Genomic DNA, 18625 nt, shown 5'->3' with positions numbered 1-18625 from the left:
TGGAAGCATCGCAAAGCTTGTGTTTGGCGTGTGGCCCCAGCTGCACCCCAGTTCCCTACTGGGACAAGCTCCAGGCTGGATGCAGACCTGGGCACTCCCATCCATCCTTTCTTTCGGCAGCCCAGGAGACACTGCCATGCGCCATGGCCATTCGCTGCTGTGTCAGCTTAGACCCAGCAAGGTCTGTCCTTCTCTGTCCTTGTGCTCACGTGGACCAGGGCCATTCCTGGCTGGGCTTGCCCCAGGCTGGTGGCAGCAGGTTTGCTAAAGGGCTGAGCCTGGCAAAGAGACCCAGACTCCTGGGTATGGAGACAGAAACAGCAGCTCAGACAGTCCTGCTGCCTAGGATGAGCGTGTGGAGTCACCAAGCCAAGGGAAGTCACGTCTCTCTCCCAGCTGGGAAATCATTACCTGTCCTTCTGGTGTGAGAGGCAATTAAGATATTATCACATAACCTCTGGAACTATTTATTTACTACAGAAGGATCAGTAAAGGTAAACTGAAGAGTTGCTCAGCTCGGGTTTGGGGGCAGGAGCCAGAAGGTTTGGTCAGCTCTGGGTGCACACAGCCACTGCACAGTGCCGCACGTCCAACAGGGACCAGGGCTGGTCAGTGCCTCTCTGTCCTGCGTGGGGACGAGTCCCCCTTGTTCAGGACAGCCCTGGCCCAGGTGCTGTGCAGTCAGCAGGGGATTTCCAGACCTGGGAAGGTAGCAGACACTCATTCACCCCCTTCCAGTGACGCCATGTGAGTCCAAAGGTTATGTGTTGTGTGGAGGTGGGAATGCAAGAGTGGTGGTACCAGGCATCCATCCCACCAGCACATGACCCTCTGCAAAGGAGATTGCCATGGGAAGATGGACCTGGAGGTCTGAGCCCTGGCTGGCCAGCAGCAGGGTACAGCACAGGCACTCAGCTCTGTGCAAGCTGTGGATAGATGTGTCCTGAGAGAGAGAGAGCCCCCAGGGACCGCTGCACCCCCAATTTCACAGGGTGGTACTTCAGTGCACTCAGCACCTCTGAAACCACCATCCCTTTGGCTGCAGGAAAAGGTGCTCTGGGAAGGGCTCCCCAGCACACATTTCCCTTCTGGCATCGCTGCGTTTGACTCAGCTGAGATAAGGCAGCTGGGAGCTGAATCCTTCCATCAAGATAGCCCTTATGATAGCCCTGGCAGACTCTTATCGAGGAGCTGAATCAGCAGCAAGCAGCATTGCTGTATCGCCCAGAGAGAGCAGGTCCCCATGTTCACCAGCCCTCCCCATCGCAGGGCAGGGGTGCCGGGGCTCTGTGGCTGGGGTGTGATACCTTGCCTGCGCTGCTGAGCCTCAAACACATGCCCAGAGCAATGGGAGGCTGCTGGTGAAGCTGGGGGCTGTGAGGACCTGAGCCGTCCCCACTCCCCCAGCTCTCCTTGGGGTCCCCATCTCTGCAGGGACCCCCAGCCCAGGAGCAGCTTAAAGCTGGGTCACACCAGGGAAGGGGTGACCGCAGTCCCAGCTGGGCCACAACAATGTCTTGGCACTCTCGGCCTCTCCTGTCTCCCCTGGCAAAGCTGAGAGCCCCCCTGGCACGGCCATCCTCGTCCTCTGATGTGATTTTCATTCTCATTGTAATAAAACTTATTGTCAAGGCACCTACCACTCTGTGTGTGCTTTCAGGGCATTGGGTATTGGAAATATCACTCTCACCTCTTATAGACCTTGTAGAGACTCATAATGGAAATATTAAGACTGGCGAGAGCAGAAAGAGAACAGAAATGTGTGAGTGTGTGTAAAAGCACAAAGAAGCAGAGGGACAAGGGTTAAAAGGAGAGGTGTGTGCTAATTGCTGCAGGGCTCCTATGTGTGACTTCATTCAAATGAGGAGGAACTAATCGGCTGAAGGTGAGGTGTCAGGAAGATGCCAAACTGAGTCATAAATACACCTGTAAGACAAACAAGGGAACAAATATTCAAGAGTTTTGCCTAAGGCTGATGAGGTCTGAGATAAAATAATGGAGAAAAGATTTTCAAGCAGTATCCAGTTCCAAAGGATATAAAAGATAAGTCCAAGCTGGGTTTGTTGCTGGCAGCGGAGGACCCTAGAGCCACAGCAAGGACTCGCAAGCCAGTTTTGAGCGATCCCACCTGGGCGTACACTGCTGGGTGCTGCTGGGTGCACGGGTCTGGGAGTGCCAGCAGGTGAGCTGACCTTACTTACGTCTTGTAAAATAAAATCATCTTTCTCTTCTACAGTATCTCACACTGAAGTTTTTTGTGATCCCATCACAGCTGTGCCAGGCTGCTGGGCAACCCACCCCCTCTTTCCTCCACACCCCTCTCTATTTTATCCTAATATTGCTTTTCCCAGGGAAAGATCTGATTATCCACCAGGATTTCTGAGCTGATCTCCTTGCCATTCTCACTGACCAGTGCTGTTCCCAGCTGGCTGTGTCCAACCACATTCCTCCTGTGTTTGGGTTTGCAGGAACCTTCACCGCAATGTTTGATAACAAGAAGCACTTCACCACTGCCATTGTCGGGGTGCTGGTTGCATTCTCCATCATTGCCCTTGTTCTCAGCCTGGTGAAGATTGAAGATGTCACCCTGCCACCCATGGTCAAGGTGAGCCCAAAAGAGGATTCCCAAACACCGCTGCAGAGACCAGACACCTTGGGCAGGTGCTCAGAGACAATGGCTTATCTTCAGGGTTAGGAGTGAAGCGGGGGGTCGGTAGGAACTGCCTTGTAGCAGCTGGGTGGGTGTTTCCTTCCCATCTCAAGATGCAGGCAGAAGAAATACAGCTGGACCACCTCAAAGTCCGGGAGGGAAGCCTCCTCTGCAACTAGGTACCATGCTATGCACTTGAAGTATTTTGAGGAGATTACCTTGGAGCAGATGGGTAGGGCAAAGCCCTGCCCTGCTCCCTCTGCCCTCCCAGGGCACTGCACCGCAGGGCGATACACCTCCACATGGCCTTTGTCCCTGCCAGCTCCCACTAGTCTGTCCTAACCTGCTCACACGACAGCACAAGCATTGCAGCTCCTTCCCGTCACTCCCCTGCAGCTTGGCATCCCACCCTGGCTGCTGGAAGAGGGTTGGAATGGTTTCAGGGTGAGGTGGAGGGCTTCCTGGGGGAGCAGCACAGGGCTGGGTGCTCCTCGGCTGGGGCTGGTGGGCCCTGCCAGTCCCTTCCCAGGCTGGGTGCAGCCACGGGGGTAGCAGAGAGCACTGGAGTTGCTGCCCCAAGGTGGGGCCAACATAGACACAAAAGGTATGTAACCAAGAAAGAAAATTTGAAAGCATGAGGAAACAACCAAGCACACTGTCACCGCTCTGCTCTGCCATGGCGCAGGTAGCTGTGCCTCAGAGAGGTGCTTTTTGGGCATCCTCTGGCCCCACGACCCTGGCAGGGCCATGGCGAGGCCAGGGGCAGGCTGCCGCTGCTCCTGACAGTGCGATGTCTTGGTTTTTCCTTCCAGTATGGGATGGTGTTTGATGCGGGCTCATCCCACACTTCTCTGTTTGTCTACGAGTGGGATTCAGACAAGGAGAATGACACTGGTGTGGTCAGCCAGACCTTGTCCTGTGATGTCCAGGGTCAGTATCCCAGTGCCATGGGCTCAGTGCTGCCTGCATGTTCCTGTGGAGGGTGGGACGACCTGGCCTCCCTCTTGCTGTCCTGCCCACGCTGGGCAGCTCTGTCCATCGGGAGAGCTGCCTGCAGGCAGGGAGGTCCCTGACTCCGCACTGGCTTCGTGCCATGGTTGGAGGGCACTCAGCACCATGTAGTGTTCATACGCTTGGTGGGACTGAAGCACCTTGGTGTTGCTCTGGATTTTCACTCCTCCACCTTGGACTGCCCCAGCTGCCCAAGCTGCTGTCCTGGCTGGGGAAGGTCTCGTCAATAGGGCTGGGGACACTGCCGAAAGCATGGGAGAGGTGGGGGAGCCACAGGAGAGGAATGTAAGCATGGGTCAGTCAGGTCTCAGGGACATGGGGACCCTGACAAAGCACCCTTTGTTGCTAAGAGGTGACAGAACTCGCTGCCCCATGTCCTCTTGCTCCTACATCCCTGTCCCCAGCCATTCCCCTCAGCCTGTCCCAGCCTGACTCTCTTCCAGGGCTAGGCATATCGAGCTATGCCAACGATCCCCCGAAAGCTGGTGATTCCCTAAGAGAATGCCTGGATAAAGCCCTGAAGGTCATTCCTGCTGCAAAACAGAGGGATGCCCCAGCTTATCTCGGAGCAACAGCAGGCATGAGGCTACTGAGGTATTGCTGTGGGGCATGGGGGTGACGGAGCAGTGACCGAGCTGCAAGCAGCTGCTGCCAGGACACCATGTCCTGCCTGGGCCAGGCTGCCAGGAGCTCCCAGCTCTCATGCTGCCATGAGCAAGTGACTGGGGAGTGGGGAGAAGGCAGCTCAGTGGGGACACATGGGTGGCTGAGCTGTCCTGAGCGACTGGCCCTGGGGCAGAGAGGCTGCTCTGAGGTGTCTGTTGGCATCCTGGGACCCCACATCCCAGGAGGGGGCTGCATGTGCAGTTCGAAGCAAGAAATGCTTTTCAGAGCTCTTTGTTTGCTCTTCATTATCTCTTAAAGCTAAAGGAGATGAGATGCCACCAGGGGATGTGCCATCTGCCTAGATGGATGGGTGCTGGTTGGGAACGGGGCAGAGTTGCGGGACCTGCCCTTACCTTTCACCACTCCCTGTTAGCTCTCCTAAAATGTCAACCTTCATTTCATGGTTCTTGGTTTTATGGTTGCAGATATCTAACATTAATTCTGTAATCTGTCAATCAGACCCCTTCCCTGGGAAGGAGCCGGGTCACAGCCTGGAGGTTACTCGCTTCAGAGAGCAAGCACATGCCAGTGGCCCCAAGACATCTTCCCCCACTCAGAGGTCTGAAACCAGGCTGGCACCTTCCCACAGACCCACTCGAGCTCAGCAGGCAGCCCTGGCTTTGGTGCAGTCAGTGGGTGATGTTCAAACCTGGGTTTTGCAGCACAATCCCCTCTGGCCTCCAGCACTATGAAGATACTTGGGTAGGGAAGGGTGGCCTGACAAACCTCTGTGTGACCGGGATCACTGCACTGGAGTGGAAGAGATTGATATTGCTCCTAGATTTGTGATGCCAAGTCTAGACAGCTGGGGTTTATGCTGTACGAGCAGCTTTGACAAGTTCTGTAGCAGGAAACATCATTTCACACAAACTGCTTGTTGCAAAAAAATGGAGTATGTGGAACAGGGAAAAAAAACAGTGTTTCCTTGTGTTTCATCTGTAGTATTGGTGTAGCTGGGTATGTGTCCTGAGCTTTGAGTCCTTCTTAGGGAACAGAACAGCTCAGCCGCAGACCACATCTTGGCCACAGTTGCTAAAACCATGCGACAGTACCCCGTGGCTTTCAAAGGGGCTCGAATCCTTACAGGAGAGGAGGAGGGGGCTTACGGCTGGATCACCATCAACTACCTGCTGGACTCCTTCACAAAGGTGGGAGAAGGGTGAAACACCTATTCCTTCTTTGCTAATACAGTTTTTCTGATTTTTCTTAAGCTTGTTTAGCACAGAAGGAAGGGTCTGGGTTAACGGCTTTTGGGAATGACCTAGGGGGAGCAGCCAGTTATCCTCTGGCTTGCCTACAGTGAAAGAGGAGGGAGAAATCAGGAATGGGGGTGTCCCTGTTAGGAGCTAAGGGCACATCTCGGCACCATATGGACACAGGGTCTCTTGGGGACAGTGAGATCTGCCGTGCAGCCCAGTGGGGACCGTTTGCTCCTGCTGGGCTTTGTCTCGCTGCCCTGGGAAGGTCCATCTCCGTTTGGGGCTGCGAGGCCCCAGTTTTAGTCCAATGTGCCAGTCTGAAGGAAGCCCGAACCAAACCTCTTTCCTGCCACCCTCTATTCCAGCACTGCCACAGCTCAGAGCGGTGCCGGCTCCATCAGGCTCCTGTGCAGGCTGTTGGAGGATTTCCATCCTTCCCCTTGCACCAGCACCTCTGCAGCCTGCTCTTCAGCAAGGGCAGCCCATCCGAGCCAGGTCCCCACCAGCACTTCGGTCTGGGGACCTGTGGCTCAGAGCCACGTGAGCCCGCAGCACGTTGGCACATCTCGACCATCAGGCTGTTCAATCTCTGTTTTTTCAGGCTCTGATAAATGGCCAGGCTGGTTGAGCAGGGAAGGCAGCGGGGTCTCACATACAGAAATAATTTGGTTGAATAACCGTTTACTTTAGTAACAAAACCCTGTTGCCTTCAATGGGATGAGAATTTTGCTCAGGGTGAGTAAGCCCAGCCGTGTACTTCTCCTCTTCCTCTCCTGTGTGCCTTGGCAGTACTCCCCCAAAACACACACGTGGGTTCGTCCAGAGGCAGCCAACATTTTTGGGGCACTGGATCTTGGAGGAGCATCCACTCAAATCAGCTTTATGCCTGAAGGTTCAGTGACAAACTGGAATGAAGCATCTGAGTTCATGCTGTACGGGTTTAACTACAACATCTACACACACAGCTACCTCTGCTACGGGCAGAACGAGATGCTGAAGCGACTGGCAAAGGAATTAATTGCGGTGAGAGGGGAACTGGGGGGTAATTGGACTCTGCTCTCATGATACCAACCACAGAGTTGTTAATGCATAAATTAAGAACAGGCAATGCTCTTCCAGAGAGGCTTCAGCGGGGACTGAGAGCGGGTACAGGCTCCCTGGAGCATGGGTAGGCAGACATGGAGAGGAGCATGGGAAGTGTCAGAAGTGGTGGCTCAGGAGAAATATTCTGGCTGTAAACAGCTGCCTTGTACAGGGCACAGAAAAGGCAGGACCAGAGGTGCAAAGTGACAGGGCAAGAGGCAATGTGTGGAACATGGGAGTTTCTGACCAAATGCAGGAGAAAACTTTTTTCCAATAGGGGTGGTCAAATATCGGAATAGGGCCCAGAAATGCTGCGGAGTCATCATCCCTGGAGATAGTGAGAACTTGACAGGACAAGAGTCTGAGCAACCTGATCTAGTTGGTCATGCTTTAAGGAGGGGGTTGGCACAGGTACCCCTATAGCTCCCCAAACCTCAACTACTCTGTGATGGCACAGACCTGAGCAAAGTGAACCAGAGCTCTTTCTCAGGCCATTTTTTGGAAGGTCAGAGGGGAAGAGGGTCTTCATGGAGTTGCACCTTATCAAGAGGAGCAGCCTTGGCGAGCCAGAAGGGTTTGCTCATGCTGCACAGCCAGGAGGGTCCCAGGTGGTGTCCCTGTCTGGGGCTGGAGCTAGAGACACAGCTAGAGCTGGGGTGGAGAGGGCTTCGCATGCTCCAGACTGTGGTCCTGCTGGCCAGGGGAGAGGCGTGCTAGGCCCCTGAAATTGGGCTGCCTCCGCGGGAGAGGGAATGAGACAAAGCAGAGTGAGAAGTAGCGTGGAGCTCAGACTGGGACTGCAGACGGCCAACAAGACCAGGGTTAAGCAGCAGGAGGGTCTTTCCCTGGTGAGGAGGTGGGAGATGCCAGCACCCGTGGCTTTGGGGAGAGCACTGGGTGAGCCCTGCAGCCCAGTGTGCCTGCCAAGAGGGTTTGGAGGAGGCTGCAGCCTGCCATTTTCCTGTTCCCAGGAGTCGTCCTCCAGCATGCAAGTCGATCACCCTTGCTACCCGAAAGACTACAATGAAACCGTCTTGCTGTCTTCCTTCCGCACCAGCCCCTGCACGAACCGGAGCGACCCACGCCTGACCCTTGACAACAAGAACGTGACCCTGGAGGGCAGGGGTGATGCCAGCGGGTGCCTGGCTGCCGTCAGGAAGCTGTTCAACTTCTCGGCATGCGGCCAGAGCCAGGACTGCACCTTCGATGGCGTCTACCAGCCCCCGGTCCGCGGGCAGTTCATTGTAAGGCAAATCCTGTTCTCCCACCTCCCCAGCAGAGTGTGTCCCTGGGTGCTGTGGCATCCCTGCGTGGCACTGTCACCTCCCCGCAGCAGAATGGAAAAAGAAGCACCCAAATTACCACTGCCCCAGAACACATCAGGATTGTCTGGTTCTCCGGTGGCGTGGTTTAACCCTGCCGACAGCTAAAACAACCACACAGCCGTTCGCTCACTCCTCCCCCCACAGTGGGATGTGGGAGAGAATTGAAAAGAAAAAGCTAAAACTCGTGCGTTGAGATAAAGGCAGTTTAATAGGGCAGAAAAGGAAGATAATAATAACAATAGCAATAATAACAATAATAATAGCAAAACAAGTGATGCACACCACACCAGAGTAGACGCTCAGTTAGTTCCTGAGCTGCGCCGTCTCCCAGCTCACCCCTCAATTCTATACGGAGCATGACGTCATATGGTATGGAATGTCCCTTTGATCAGTTTGAGTCAGCTGTCCTGGCTGTGTTCCCTCCTGGCTTCTTGGTCCCCCCCACCTTCTCATTGGCAGGGCAGTGTGAGAAGCTGAAAAGTCCTTGGCTGCTGGGCAACAACAATATTAGTGTGTTATCAACATTACCCAAAACACAGCACTATACCAGCTGCTAGCAAGAAAATTAACTGTATCAGCCGAAACCACACAGCCAGCTCTCCAAATGGGACCGTGTTAATAAAACAGGTGCTTAGTTGAAAACCAAGTTTTCAATTAAAAAGAAAAGCTTAGCCAGCAGCCCTCAGGCAAGGCTCTGCCTGTGCTCCATGGGCTCCATGGGCTGCTGCAGCACCTGCACCCCCAGCCCATCATCTCTCCTGGGACATGGGACAGCGATGCCCTGGGACTATGCAGGGGTGGGACAAACCCAGTGAAGGACAAAGCCCACCTCTGGCTTCCAGGGAGATGGGGGCAGCTGCCTGGGGGGTTCCCCACTGTAACTCAACAGCATTTCTGTCTATTGCCTTTCAGGCCTTCTCTGCCTTCTACTATAACTTCAAGTTTCTCAACCTGACCGAGGGGCAGTCACTGGCCACTGTCAGGGAGAACATCAAGGATTTCTGCACAAGAAGCTGGGAAGATGTATGTTCCCCGTGATGGGAAGCTGTGGGGAAGCTTCACAGGCAAAGGGCTCCTGGGGTGGGGGAAGAGGAGTAGGAACCCCCCCAGGGCAAGGCTCTCTGATTGCTGAACCATGCCCAACACAGTGGAGCCATCCCTGAGCTCTGCGAGGGAACCAGGACAGTCCTGCACCGACCCTTGTTGCACATGCAACATTGGGAAAGGGGCAACCAGGGCAGGTGAAGGCAGCAAAATCTCCTCACCAGCACAGGAGCTGGGGATCGAGGTGGGGCTGGAGCCCTGGAGGATGGCGAGAGGGGAGCCAGCTGCTGACACCACTCTGGGGAGGAGTCAAATGGGGATGGATAAGGCCAAGGGGAGTGGTAGGACCACCAAGGAGCCCCTTGCATGGGAAGGCTGAGATGGGAGAATCTGGGGCAGGAGTAACTCCAATATGTCTCTCTGTTTCCACATAGACAGTAAATCCTCCTCAAAGGAGGAAGACAGGTCTAAAATACCTACAGGACAGACCTGTGTGGACAGGTCTAAAATACCTGCCTGGTCCAGGAGTCTTCTTCTGAATGCTGGTGGCTGTGGAGCCATTGCCCCTCATGCAGCAGTCATCAGAACACTGTCCCTGCATGGAAATTGCCTGCAAGTAACTTCCCTTCTTCTCCAAATATGTCCCCACCTCAGCTGTCTTCAAGCTACCCTGAAGAGAATCCTGAGCGACTGCCTAAGTACTGCGCCAACGCCAACTACATCCTCACACTCCTCCTCGATGCCTACAAGTTCAACGAGACCAGCTGGAACAACATATTCTTCCAGATGAAGGTAGGCAGCAAACCCAGCCTGTGGGCAGGAGTAGAGGCAGCGCTGGGAGAAGAGCCAGCTTCCCACGCCGGGCCTCCATGAGGGCCATCGTGCAGAAAGCCCTGCCTGCCCCCCATCCCCGCATGGCACTGGGTGGGGGCCAGCCACTGCACCCGGTTTGAGCCGAGCAGGAGTAGGTGGCCCTGCGTCATCGGTGGGGCTTTCCTGCAGGGCTGACTCATTGTCCCCTCTTTCCTTGGGCAGGCGGGGAGTGCCGACGTTGGCTGGACGCTGGGGTACATGCTGAACCTCACCAACATGATCCCGGCAGAGGCTCCGGCACAGCTGAAAGGGCATGTTCCTTCCCTGTGGGCTGTGGCCATCGCCTTCATCATCCTCACCCTTGCCTTGGGACTTGCTGCCCTGCTCCTGCTCTCGTGGGTGTAGGAGCCTGGCTGCATTTCGGAGCGCAGCAGGAGCACATTGGGGCTGGAGGGCTGTCTGGATTGCTGTCCCCTGCACTTCTGCCAGCAGCACTGGCAGCCTGAGACCGGTTCAACAATGCTGAGCACGTTAACCTCTACAGCACTGAAGAACCAAGGGCTGGCCTCCCACGGGACTGTCCCCAACACGCAGATAGGCACCATGTGAGGTTTCCAGAGGAGCTCCACTCCTGTGGAGACCTGCTGGGATCAGCCTACACACCACAGAAACCCCAGACATGCCTATCTGCCTCCTTACACCACTATGCCTATTACAGATCAGGCCTCCATCTCACCGGTTGGCATGTGGGGCTGTGGAGAGCCAACCTGGCTGTGGAAGAGCTCCCTGAGTGCCAGACTGTTAGTGCACGGCCACAGATACTTGGTGACAGGGTGCTTCATGCAATGCTGGGTCTGACCATAGTCACCAACAGCCATGCAGGTCCCTGCCAGGTCAGCCAGTGCGAGGGCATGCAAGGCTCTGCAGTACCCCAGTGGGCTCTCCTGATGGTGTATCATTTGGGCTTATCTGATGGTCTTGGAGCCAGAAGGCAAATTGAGCATCCAAAGCCAGAAGCATGGTCCATGTCTCCCTGGAGGGTCCATCATCTCATCTCATCTCAACTCAACTCATCTCATCATCTTCCTTTTCTTCTGGGATAAAAGGATCAATATTCCTGTGTCTTCCTGGAGACAACATTGTCCCACCAGCAGAAGGCCTGGATGCCATGGGTGTCAGACTCAGACTCCACCAAGATGCAAGTCCTGCCCTGACCCTGCACACATGGCTGAGCTGGGTCCTACCCATGACTGCGCCCTTGCCTTTGCCTTTGGTTCAGCTCATTTGTTACCTGCCCTGTGGATGATTCATCTTGCTATTTGCCTCCTGGCAGCAAGGAGCTGACCTTTGGTGTCTCTGCAGAAAGGCAGGCGTCTTGAAGCTTTCATCATCCAAATAAACTGTGTAAAAGGCAGCAAATGGTTGTTCCTAAACAGTTATGATGTCATTGTTTCTGTCTCCCAGGTAAGGGCTGGTTGATGATGATGGAAATTGAGGGGAGAGTCAACATCACTCAGTGCTACAGGAGATGCCTCTGGAGACCTCACAGCATCTGCCAGACCTCGGAGAGGAGCCAGCAGGGCACGAGGACAGGCCTTTTCCTTCTGAGAGCTGGGTGTCTCACCTCACCATTCCACTGGCTGCCAGTGGGACTCCCCAAAAAAGTAAGGGGGGCCCCAGGAGCTGCCCCTGACATGTCTCAGCAGCATTCCCAAATAGCCCTGTGTGCTGGAAAGGGAAGGCGAGATGTCTGCCTGGCACCGACACGGCGTGCAGCCAGACCAGAGAGGAACCTCATGCAGGAGAGCAGGGGCCTGCTGCCATCCCCCACCTCACAGGGCTTCCCACTCCTGGGCAGAGCCCAAGTCCCATCTACCAGGCCAGCTTCCCCCATAGCCCTGCTGCCACTGCCCCTCTGTCTGGCATGGGATAGGATGGGATAGGATAGGAGGGGATAGGATGGGATAGGATAGGATGGGATAGGATGGGATAGGATAGGATAGGATGGGACGGGAGGGGAGGGGATAGGATGGGATAGGATAGGATGGGATAGGATGGGATAGGATGGGATAGGATAGGATAGGATAGGATGGGATAGGATGGGATAGGATAGGATGGGATAGGATGGGATATTTTCAGTTGGAAGGGACCTACAGTGACCATCCAGTCCAATTGCCTCACCACTTCAGGGCTGACCAAAAGTTAAAGCATGTTATTAGGGGAATTGTCCAAATGCCTCTTAAATCCTTATAGGTGTGGGGCATTGACCACCTCTCCAGGAAGCCTCTTCCAGGGTTTGACCACGCACTCAGTGGCCATGGATGATGCAGGCTGTAGCCCTGGGATGGGGCAGGACACATCTGCCCCACATGGGGTGTCTGCTGCAGGCTGTAACCAGTTGCTGTCAGACCCCCCTTCTCTCTTCCCTGACCCACTGGTCCCACCATCTCCAGTCACCCCACATCACTGTGAGCCCCATGGCCTCAGCAATGAGCCCCTGCCCCACATGTCCATGCCCTCCCTCCTAGAGCATCTCCAGCCAGGAGTGAGGGGAAAGGAAAACCAGACTGCACACAGCTACAGGGAGGATTTTTTTAAAGCCTGTGCTGGTTCCAGCTCACCAGGCCAGGACGCAGGTGCCCCACATCACAAGTTCACAGCTCCTGGACACATGGAAGTGATTCCCCGGTCTGCAGCTCCTTGCACAAGCATGGCAGCAGGACTAAGTGGCTTCGGCAGCTTCTGGAGGCAGTGCTGCTAGAGATTCTCATAGCCAGAGTGTTTTTTCTGGAAGCATATGACTGTGAGCAGGCAGAAGATGAGGATGAGCATGATGGCCAGTAAAACTGTGGCTGCTATCCAGTTGCTTCTCTGGAGCCCTACGACTCTCTGGGGACTCTCTGAGGGAATCATGTTGGTGAGATTGAGCATGTAGCCCAGAGTCCAACCCACGTCTACATTGGTGACCTGTGCACACAGAGAAGAAAGAGGGATGTGAAGGGCTGCAAAGTACCTTGCAAGATGGAGAGCTAGAGGACACATTTGCTGATGCACCCCCAGGTCCTGCTCCACAGTCACCGTATCTGTGCACATCTTGGGCTGCAGGTACCCCATTAGTGAGATAAGCTGGGGGAGAGCATCAGTGGCCCAAGGCAGATGTCCCAGCAGGTGCCTGTGAGTGTAACTCGTGAGCTGCTTAATTGGTCCTTCTCACTGCCCAGGGCATGGGCAGGGGACCGTGCTGTCCCCATATCTCCTGATCCCCCACCCCAGCAGGGCAGGGGAAGGGGCAGAGTGGGTGCGAGCCATTTCACGGCACAAAGCATGGAAGCTTGCATCTGCCAGGTGCTTTCCTACCTGCCGGACAAAGTGGATGTTGAGCCATGTCTTGTGGTTGAATTTGTAGCCCCGCAGGAGAAGGGTGAGGGTGTAGGAATTGGCTGCGCAGGCATCACGGAGGTGGGTTCTGTTCATGGTGGGGAAGTCCTTCTGCACCTGCAGAGGTAGAGGAGCAAGGGGGGGGATGCCAGCATGGAGCAGTGCTCAGTGCACCCACGGCACAGCCGGGAGCAAAGACCTGAGAGTGCCTGGGCTTGGGGAGCAAGGAGCACCCGGGAGGCTGCAGGCTGCTCTCTCATATCTCTCTCTGCACAGAGATCTTCATGCTCCTCCCAGCAACCTCCAGCTGCCATCTGCACAGCAGAAGACAGGCTGTGGATGAGCCCTCAGGCAGGGGCTGGCATCTCCTAGGCAGGATCTCACCTTCTCCCAGCTGCTGGTGCAGAATTGCCAGATGGTGGCATTGGCTGAGCTCAGGGACTGCCCTCCAGTCAGGTTCAGAAAGTGAAGGTTGTGATAAAGCCCCGAAAAGGCCTGTGGGTGTTTAAGACCAAAGGCATCAGGTTAGTGAAGCACCCAGGGCCCTGCCACCTCCCTGCCCCTCCCTCTGGGTGCTCTGCAAGGGTCCCTAAGGTCACCTCTCCAATCAGCACCCCGGGGTGATGCCTGCCAACCTGCGGTGAGGGAGCCCTGGCACTGCTCCCCACTCCGAAAGAGACTGGTGCTGTGACAGCAGAGGTCAGGGTCTGCCTGGCAAGCTGGTGAGTGCCCTGCACATCTCCATGCGTCGGTCACATCCCAGTTTTCAGGGCTGGCACTATTCAGACTTTTCTCCTACAGCAGCTTCCCCAGGGTCTTGGCCAGCCTCTGGTGCCCCAAACCCCACACCCCCCACCCCCAGCCATGGGGACGGAGGCTCCTTACGAAGAACTGTCCCCGCACGGGCGGCTGATAAACCCCATTGAACCCGCACGTCCTGTTGGCCCCGCAGGTGAAGTTGAAGAGTTTCTGGACGGCGGTGCTGCACGCTGCTGGGTCCCCCGTCCCCGTCACCGTGATGTTCTGTGCAGGGCTGGGTGTGCTTGGTGCATGGACACAGGGACTGTCATAGAGGTCTGCGGTGGTGATGGTCTCCTGGTATCCCTTGGGGTAGCAGGGGTGCGATACCTGCTGGGGAGACGGGCTGCCCTGGAGAGAGTGGGAGCCATTAGCTTCGCCCTGACACTGAGGGTGAGGATGGAAAGGACAGAAACAGCCCACAGGTACAACACCTTTTCCCACACCCAGATGCAGGACAGTTGCATGCTGGCCGCACCACCCATGGGTTTTTGTCCATGGGGTGCATGCACAGAATTGTAGGGACAAGCATAGCACAACCATGCTGGTCAGGGATCAGCTACAGTGACAGACGCATGCCCAAGGCCTTGGGGGTTTGCACCCTGTGCTGAGCGTGGACCCATTTTGTCCCCACTCTTCGTTTGTAGGCTCACCAGACTCAGGGGACAGCCAAGGCTGAGAAGCCATTTAAGTACAACCAGAACGGACACTGATTTCTCTCTGGATGTGGTGCTTTTCACTCTGGATGTGGTGTTTTGCCCATTCCAACCAGCACAAGCCGGCGCTGAGCCCTCACCCCACAGCCAAGCTATGGACATGAGGGTCCCCCCGTGCAGCAACGACACCTCCCTTCACTCTCCCATGCCCAGTGTCTGCTGCTGAAGACCAGCCTATGCAGGTTTCTTCCCATAAAACCAACTTCTTGGTTACCAGACTGGTGCTAAAAGAATCCTGCTGGGTCTCCCCCAACCTCCCAGCACGCAGCATGTTCCCTCCTCCACAGTTGGGTCCTTCCAGCCTCCAGTAACAGGCACAGCCCCTCCATCAGGAATGGGATGGAGATCTGGTGGGCAAGATGGCCCTGGGACAAGGGCCCCAGGCACCCACCATCCCGGCAGCGCATCCTGCTTTGGGATGTCCATCTCCATCTTGGCTCAATCCTGCCCTTCTTTTGGGACACCCCTGGGATGGCTCCTGCCATGGTGGCCCTGTCGTATCCACCATCCTCGCTGGGGTTTGCACAAGGGCACTGAGCCCAGCAGCCATCCCACAGCCATCACAGGGTGCTGCCTGCCCAGCTCAGTGGGATAGGGGCTCAGGCTGCGGTGGAGAAGCACAAGGCTGGAGGCAGTTACCTGGTGTAAGGATGCCATCAGCATCTTCAGGGCTTGCTTTTGCCCATAGCAGAGGTAGCTGTGGGTGTAAATGGAGTAGTTGGTCCCGTACAGCCTGAGGAGGGCTCTTGTGGTGCTGTCATCAATGGTGGTCCCAGGAAGGAACGTGATCTGGGTTGAAGCCCCACCAAGGTCCAGAGCTCCGACCACGTCCTCTGCTGGCGGGTGGGTCCGCTCACCTGTGACGGAGCACTGCCCAGCACCGGGAGTTACCCACGGGGACCCAGCTCAGGGCAACCAGGGGGATATTGGCTTCCCAGCCTAGACCACAGCTCAGCAGGGAAGTGGGACCCCCTCTGCCCACCCCCCCCAGCCCACACCTTCACGAGGGTCTCCAGCAGGTAGTTGACGGTGATCCAGCCAAAGGAGCCCTCCTCATTTCCCGTGAGGATCCGAGCTCCGCGGAAGTCCACAGGGTACTCGCCAATGGCCTTGGCCACCTCGGCAAAGACCTGCTCGGCCTTGGTGCTGTTCTGCTCCCTGCCGAGGGAAGAAGACAAGTACCGTGCGGTGGAGGCGGCAGCGGCTGGGGAGCTTTTGGCGCAGGGCTGACAGCAAGAGGCTGCCGTCTCCTGCAAGGAGCGGGCCTGCTCAGGGACGGGGCACATCCCCCTCCATCGCTGCCCTGCCCGCGGCCAGCTCTCCTGCAAGCTGCCAGATCCTTCAACCGCTGCGTTGGGAGTCTCCCCACAAATGCTGCCTGCGGGCTCTGCCTGAGCATGCGGGGAGGTCAACGCAGTCTGGCACAGGAGGTTGATCCACCTCTGGGGCTGCTGCCCGGCTGCTGCTGGAGGGGGCTGGGGGTTTCCCCGCGGGCACGGCGAGCCACTCTCTTGGGCGCCCTGGCAGACCGCAGACATGGGTGCTCTGCCCATCACCATGACCTGCCCGGGCAGCAGCAGCCCCCTGTGCCCCCCGGCCCCCTGTGCCCCCCGGCCCCGTCCCAGCCCCCTGCGCTGGCTACGATGCAGAACCATGCGGTGGGGAAGGGGTGGGAGGTGGTCGGCTCCAGGCAGTGCCAGTACCTCAGCAGCCGCATGCCTGCTGTGGCCCCCAAGTAGGTGGGGGTCTGCCGCTGCTGCTCTGCTGGGACGATCTTCATGGCCTTGTCCAGGCAGGGCTTCAGGCTGGCTCCAGCCCCAGCTGGGTTGTCTGCGTAGCTGGAGATGCCGGGTCCTGCAAGAGGGCACCCTGTGATGGGGCATGCTCAGAGCCACCCAGGAGGAAAAGGGCAGCGGGGGACATGTCCACCCATTCACCTGGCCCAGGGAGCTCTCTGGATCCCCTCAGCAATACCCAGATGTCCTAGTCACAGCCCAAGACTGTCTTTGGTGCTGTACAAATACCAAAAAGAAAACTTCTGGTGCAAAGAGCAGTTAGAAATTGCATACAAAAAACCAGCAGAAACCCAGTAATGTTTAGGGACTTCTGCACAGGTTTTAGGAGACCCTGTGGGAACCTGAAGCCACACGTTATGAAAGAAGCTGTAAAGAGATGTTGTGGGAAGAAGAGCCAAGGAAGCGGTTGCATGGGAGAAGAAGCAAACTCTGCACATCCAGCATCCCAAGCTGCAAGTTGATGCACAACCACCAGCAAGACAGGGCTGGCTCCAGGAACCGTGCTAACTGGTGGCCAAATTCCTTACCCACCGCTGGATCCCCCCATTACCATAGGGCTCCCTAAGGTGCAAACTATCCCCAGGCTCAAAGATTCAGATCACCGATGATGCTGTGAGAGTCTGGGACAGCAACCCAGGAGGCTGTGGGAGAGGGATGCGCACACCCCAGCACACTCACCGGACACGGAGCAGACCTCCACCTGGGAGACGATGCCGGTGCCATTCTCCTTGTCCGCAGGCCATTGGTAGATGTAGAGGGCTGTGTGCGTGGAGCCGGCGTCGAACACCAGACCATACTGTGGAGGCAGAGGGGACATGGGGTCACAGCACGCTCAGGGCTGCACCAAGTGTCTGGGAGGGTTCTGAGAGCTTCTGCTCTCACCTCCCATGCATCAATGAGAGCAGGACAGGTTTGCACATCCAACCTCCCTTTACCAGCCCCACTCCACCTCTACTTCCTCTGATTTAGCCATTCAAGGGAATTACAGCTCAGAAAGGGAAGATGTGCAGGTCAGCCAGGGCGATTTGCAGGGCAGGGAGACATCCAAGCGTGTCCCAAAGGGCTCAGGCTGCCAAAGCTGCTCCTGGACCTTCAGGAGTGGCAAGGGTCACAAACCCTGACTATTTTTTAAGTCTGCAAAAGCCAGCAGAAAGCAACAGGAGAGAGAAACATGTAAACCCATCATGTGCTGTGGATGGCTGAAAATGGAGAAGAGAAAGTGTCTGGGGTGGAAAATGGAGCAGCCCCGGGAGAAGGGCTGCTCTTCTCTCTCCTGTCCTTAACAAGGAGCCAAGACCATGGTTTGCAGGGGGGGTGGATGATCTGCCCAGTGCTACCTTGATTAGGTTAAGCCCTGAAAAGCTGTGCAGATTATGGAAAGACTCGCAAGCAGAGACGAAGGCAGGGCTGATGGAAGGATGAGAGGTGGAAAGGGGCTGGTGGTCATTCCCGGGCTCCCCCAGGTCCCACTGGGCACCTACTTTGTTCCTTGTTGGAAGGGCAACATCCTTCACTGGGGTCAGGACCAGGAGGAAGATGGCCACCCCCAGCACTGCCAGCACAGCCGCCAAGCTTCTGCCCGCCATCCTGAGCAGGCCAGGGGCTGTGGGGAGGGATGGTCTTTGCAAAGGCAGCCCCAACCCACCTGCTCCTGCCCCGTCTCTCCAGCTCCTGCCGGGGTCCCCTTCTCCCAGCAGCTCGGGGACTGCACTTTCCCTAAATGCCCCCCTAGGACACGGAGCAGCCGGGCGCGGAGACCACGAACCTGCCCCTCGGCCAGCAGCAGAGCAATGCCCCAGGACGAGCGGGGTGAACCTGGGCCCTGGCCCACTGGCAGCTCCTGTCCAGGAAAGCGTCTGGCCCTCGGGGATGGGGTGGCTGCGGTCTCGGCTGGCCCCCCACCGTACCCTGTGCCAGGAGCCCCCCTCCTTCCTCGGGTGCAGCTGCCCCGAGCCGGGCAGAACCCGCTGCTCCCTCTGCCTATCCCCCCAGGCACGGCCTCAGGGCAGCCCTGCCGGCCCTGCCTGCCCTGCCCTGCCTGCACCCAGCCCCGCGGAGCGATGCAAAGCGAAAGTGATGCCTGTGCTGTCTCGGATGTCCGGGTTGTTCCCCCGGCCAGCCCGGGGCGGGAGCGAACCGGGGGGCG

At 56.7% G+C, this 18625-nt stretch overlaps 2 protein-coding genes across 5 annotated transcripts; one reads left to right on the top strand and one right to left on the bottom strand.

The window, feature by feature from the left end:
* Positions 1–2478: 2478 nt before the first annotated feature.
* Positions 2479–11384, top strand: LOC129215403 (ectonucleoside triphosphate diphosphohydrolase 8-like). Its single transcript, XM_054848398.1, has 9 exons — positions 2479–2605; positions 3463–3580; positions 4105–4255; positions 5316–5475; positions 6316–6549; positions 7581–7853; positions 8847–8957; positions 9633–9770; positions 10014–11384. The coding sequence occupies exons 1-9, from the start codon at positions 2483–2485 to the stop codon at positions 10194–10196; spliced, it is 1491 nt and encodes a 496-aa protein (XP_054704373.1). The 5' UTR covers positions 2479–2482; the 3' UTR covers positions 10197–11384.
* Positions 11385–12325: 941 nt separating this feature from the next.
* On the bottom strand, positions 12326–18515 carry LOC129215400 (ectonucleoside triphosphate diphosphohydrolase 8-like). Of its 4 annotated transcripts, XM_054848394.1 has the most exons (10): positions 18245–18515; positions 17961–18082; positions 17158–17275; positions 16387–16537; positions 15682–15841; positions 15323–15553; positions 14055–14318; positions 13554–13664; positions 13149–13286; positions 12328–12758 (listed from the first exon to the last, which is right to left on the bottom strand). In XM_054848394.1, exons 2-10 carry the CDS (start codon positions 18063–18065, stop codon positions 12549–12551), a joined length of 1488 nt encoding a protein of 495 aa, XP_054704369.1. In that variant the 5' UTR covers positions 18066–18082; positions 18245–18515; the 3' UTR covers positions 12328–12548. The 4 variants fall into 4 exon arrangements, with proteins under 4 accessions (XP_054704367.1, XP_054704370.1, XP_054704369.1 ...); XM_054848395.1 differs by lacking the exons at positions 17961–18082; positions 18245–18515 and adding an exon at positions 16621–16695 and having other exon boundaries at positions 12327–12758; XM_054848393.1 differs by having other exon boundaries at positions 12329–12758; positions 17961–18515.
* Between the last annotated feature and the right edge of the window lie 110 nt (positions 18516–18625).

This window comes from Grus americana, chromosome 20 (genome assembly GCF_028858705.1).
Source record: "Grus americana isolate bGruAme1 chromosome 20, bGruAme1.mat, whole genome shotgun sequence".
Lineage (NCBI taxonomy): Eukaryota > Metazoa > Chordata > Aves > Gruiformes > Gruidae > Grus > Grus americana.
The sequence above is the reverse complement of the archived record's forward strand: the minus strand, read 5'-3'. Positions and strand labels throughout refer to the sequence as shown.

Bases quoted from the DNA above. Each gene is read 5' to 3' on its own strand.
- LOC129215400 (XM_054848392.1), bottom strand. From the start codon at position 16,242: ATGGTGATGGGCAGAGCACCCATGTCTGCGGTCTGCCAGGGCGCCCAA. The intron at 14,319-15,322 runs GTAACTGCCTCC...CACTCTCTCCAG, and splicing joins TGATGGCATCCTTACACCAG to GGCAGCCCGTCTCCCCAGCA. The intron at 13,665-14,054 runs GTAAGGAGCCTC...AAACACCCACAG, and splicing joins CCGTGCGGGGACAGTTCTTC to GCCTTTTCGGGGCTTTATCA.
- LOC129215403 (XM_054848398.1), top strand. From the start codon at position 2,483: ATGTTTGATAACAAGAAGCACTTCACCACTGCCATTGTCGGGGTGCTG. The intron at 4,256-5,315 runs GTATTGCTGTGG...AGTCCTTCTTAG, and splicing joins GCAGGCATGAGGCTACTGAG to GGAACAGAACAGCTCAGCCG. The intron at 6,550-7,580 runs GTGAGAGGGGAA...TCCTGTTCCCAG, and splicing joins TGGCAAAGGAATTAATTGCG to GAGTCGTCCTCCAGCATGCA.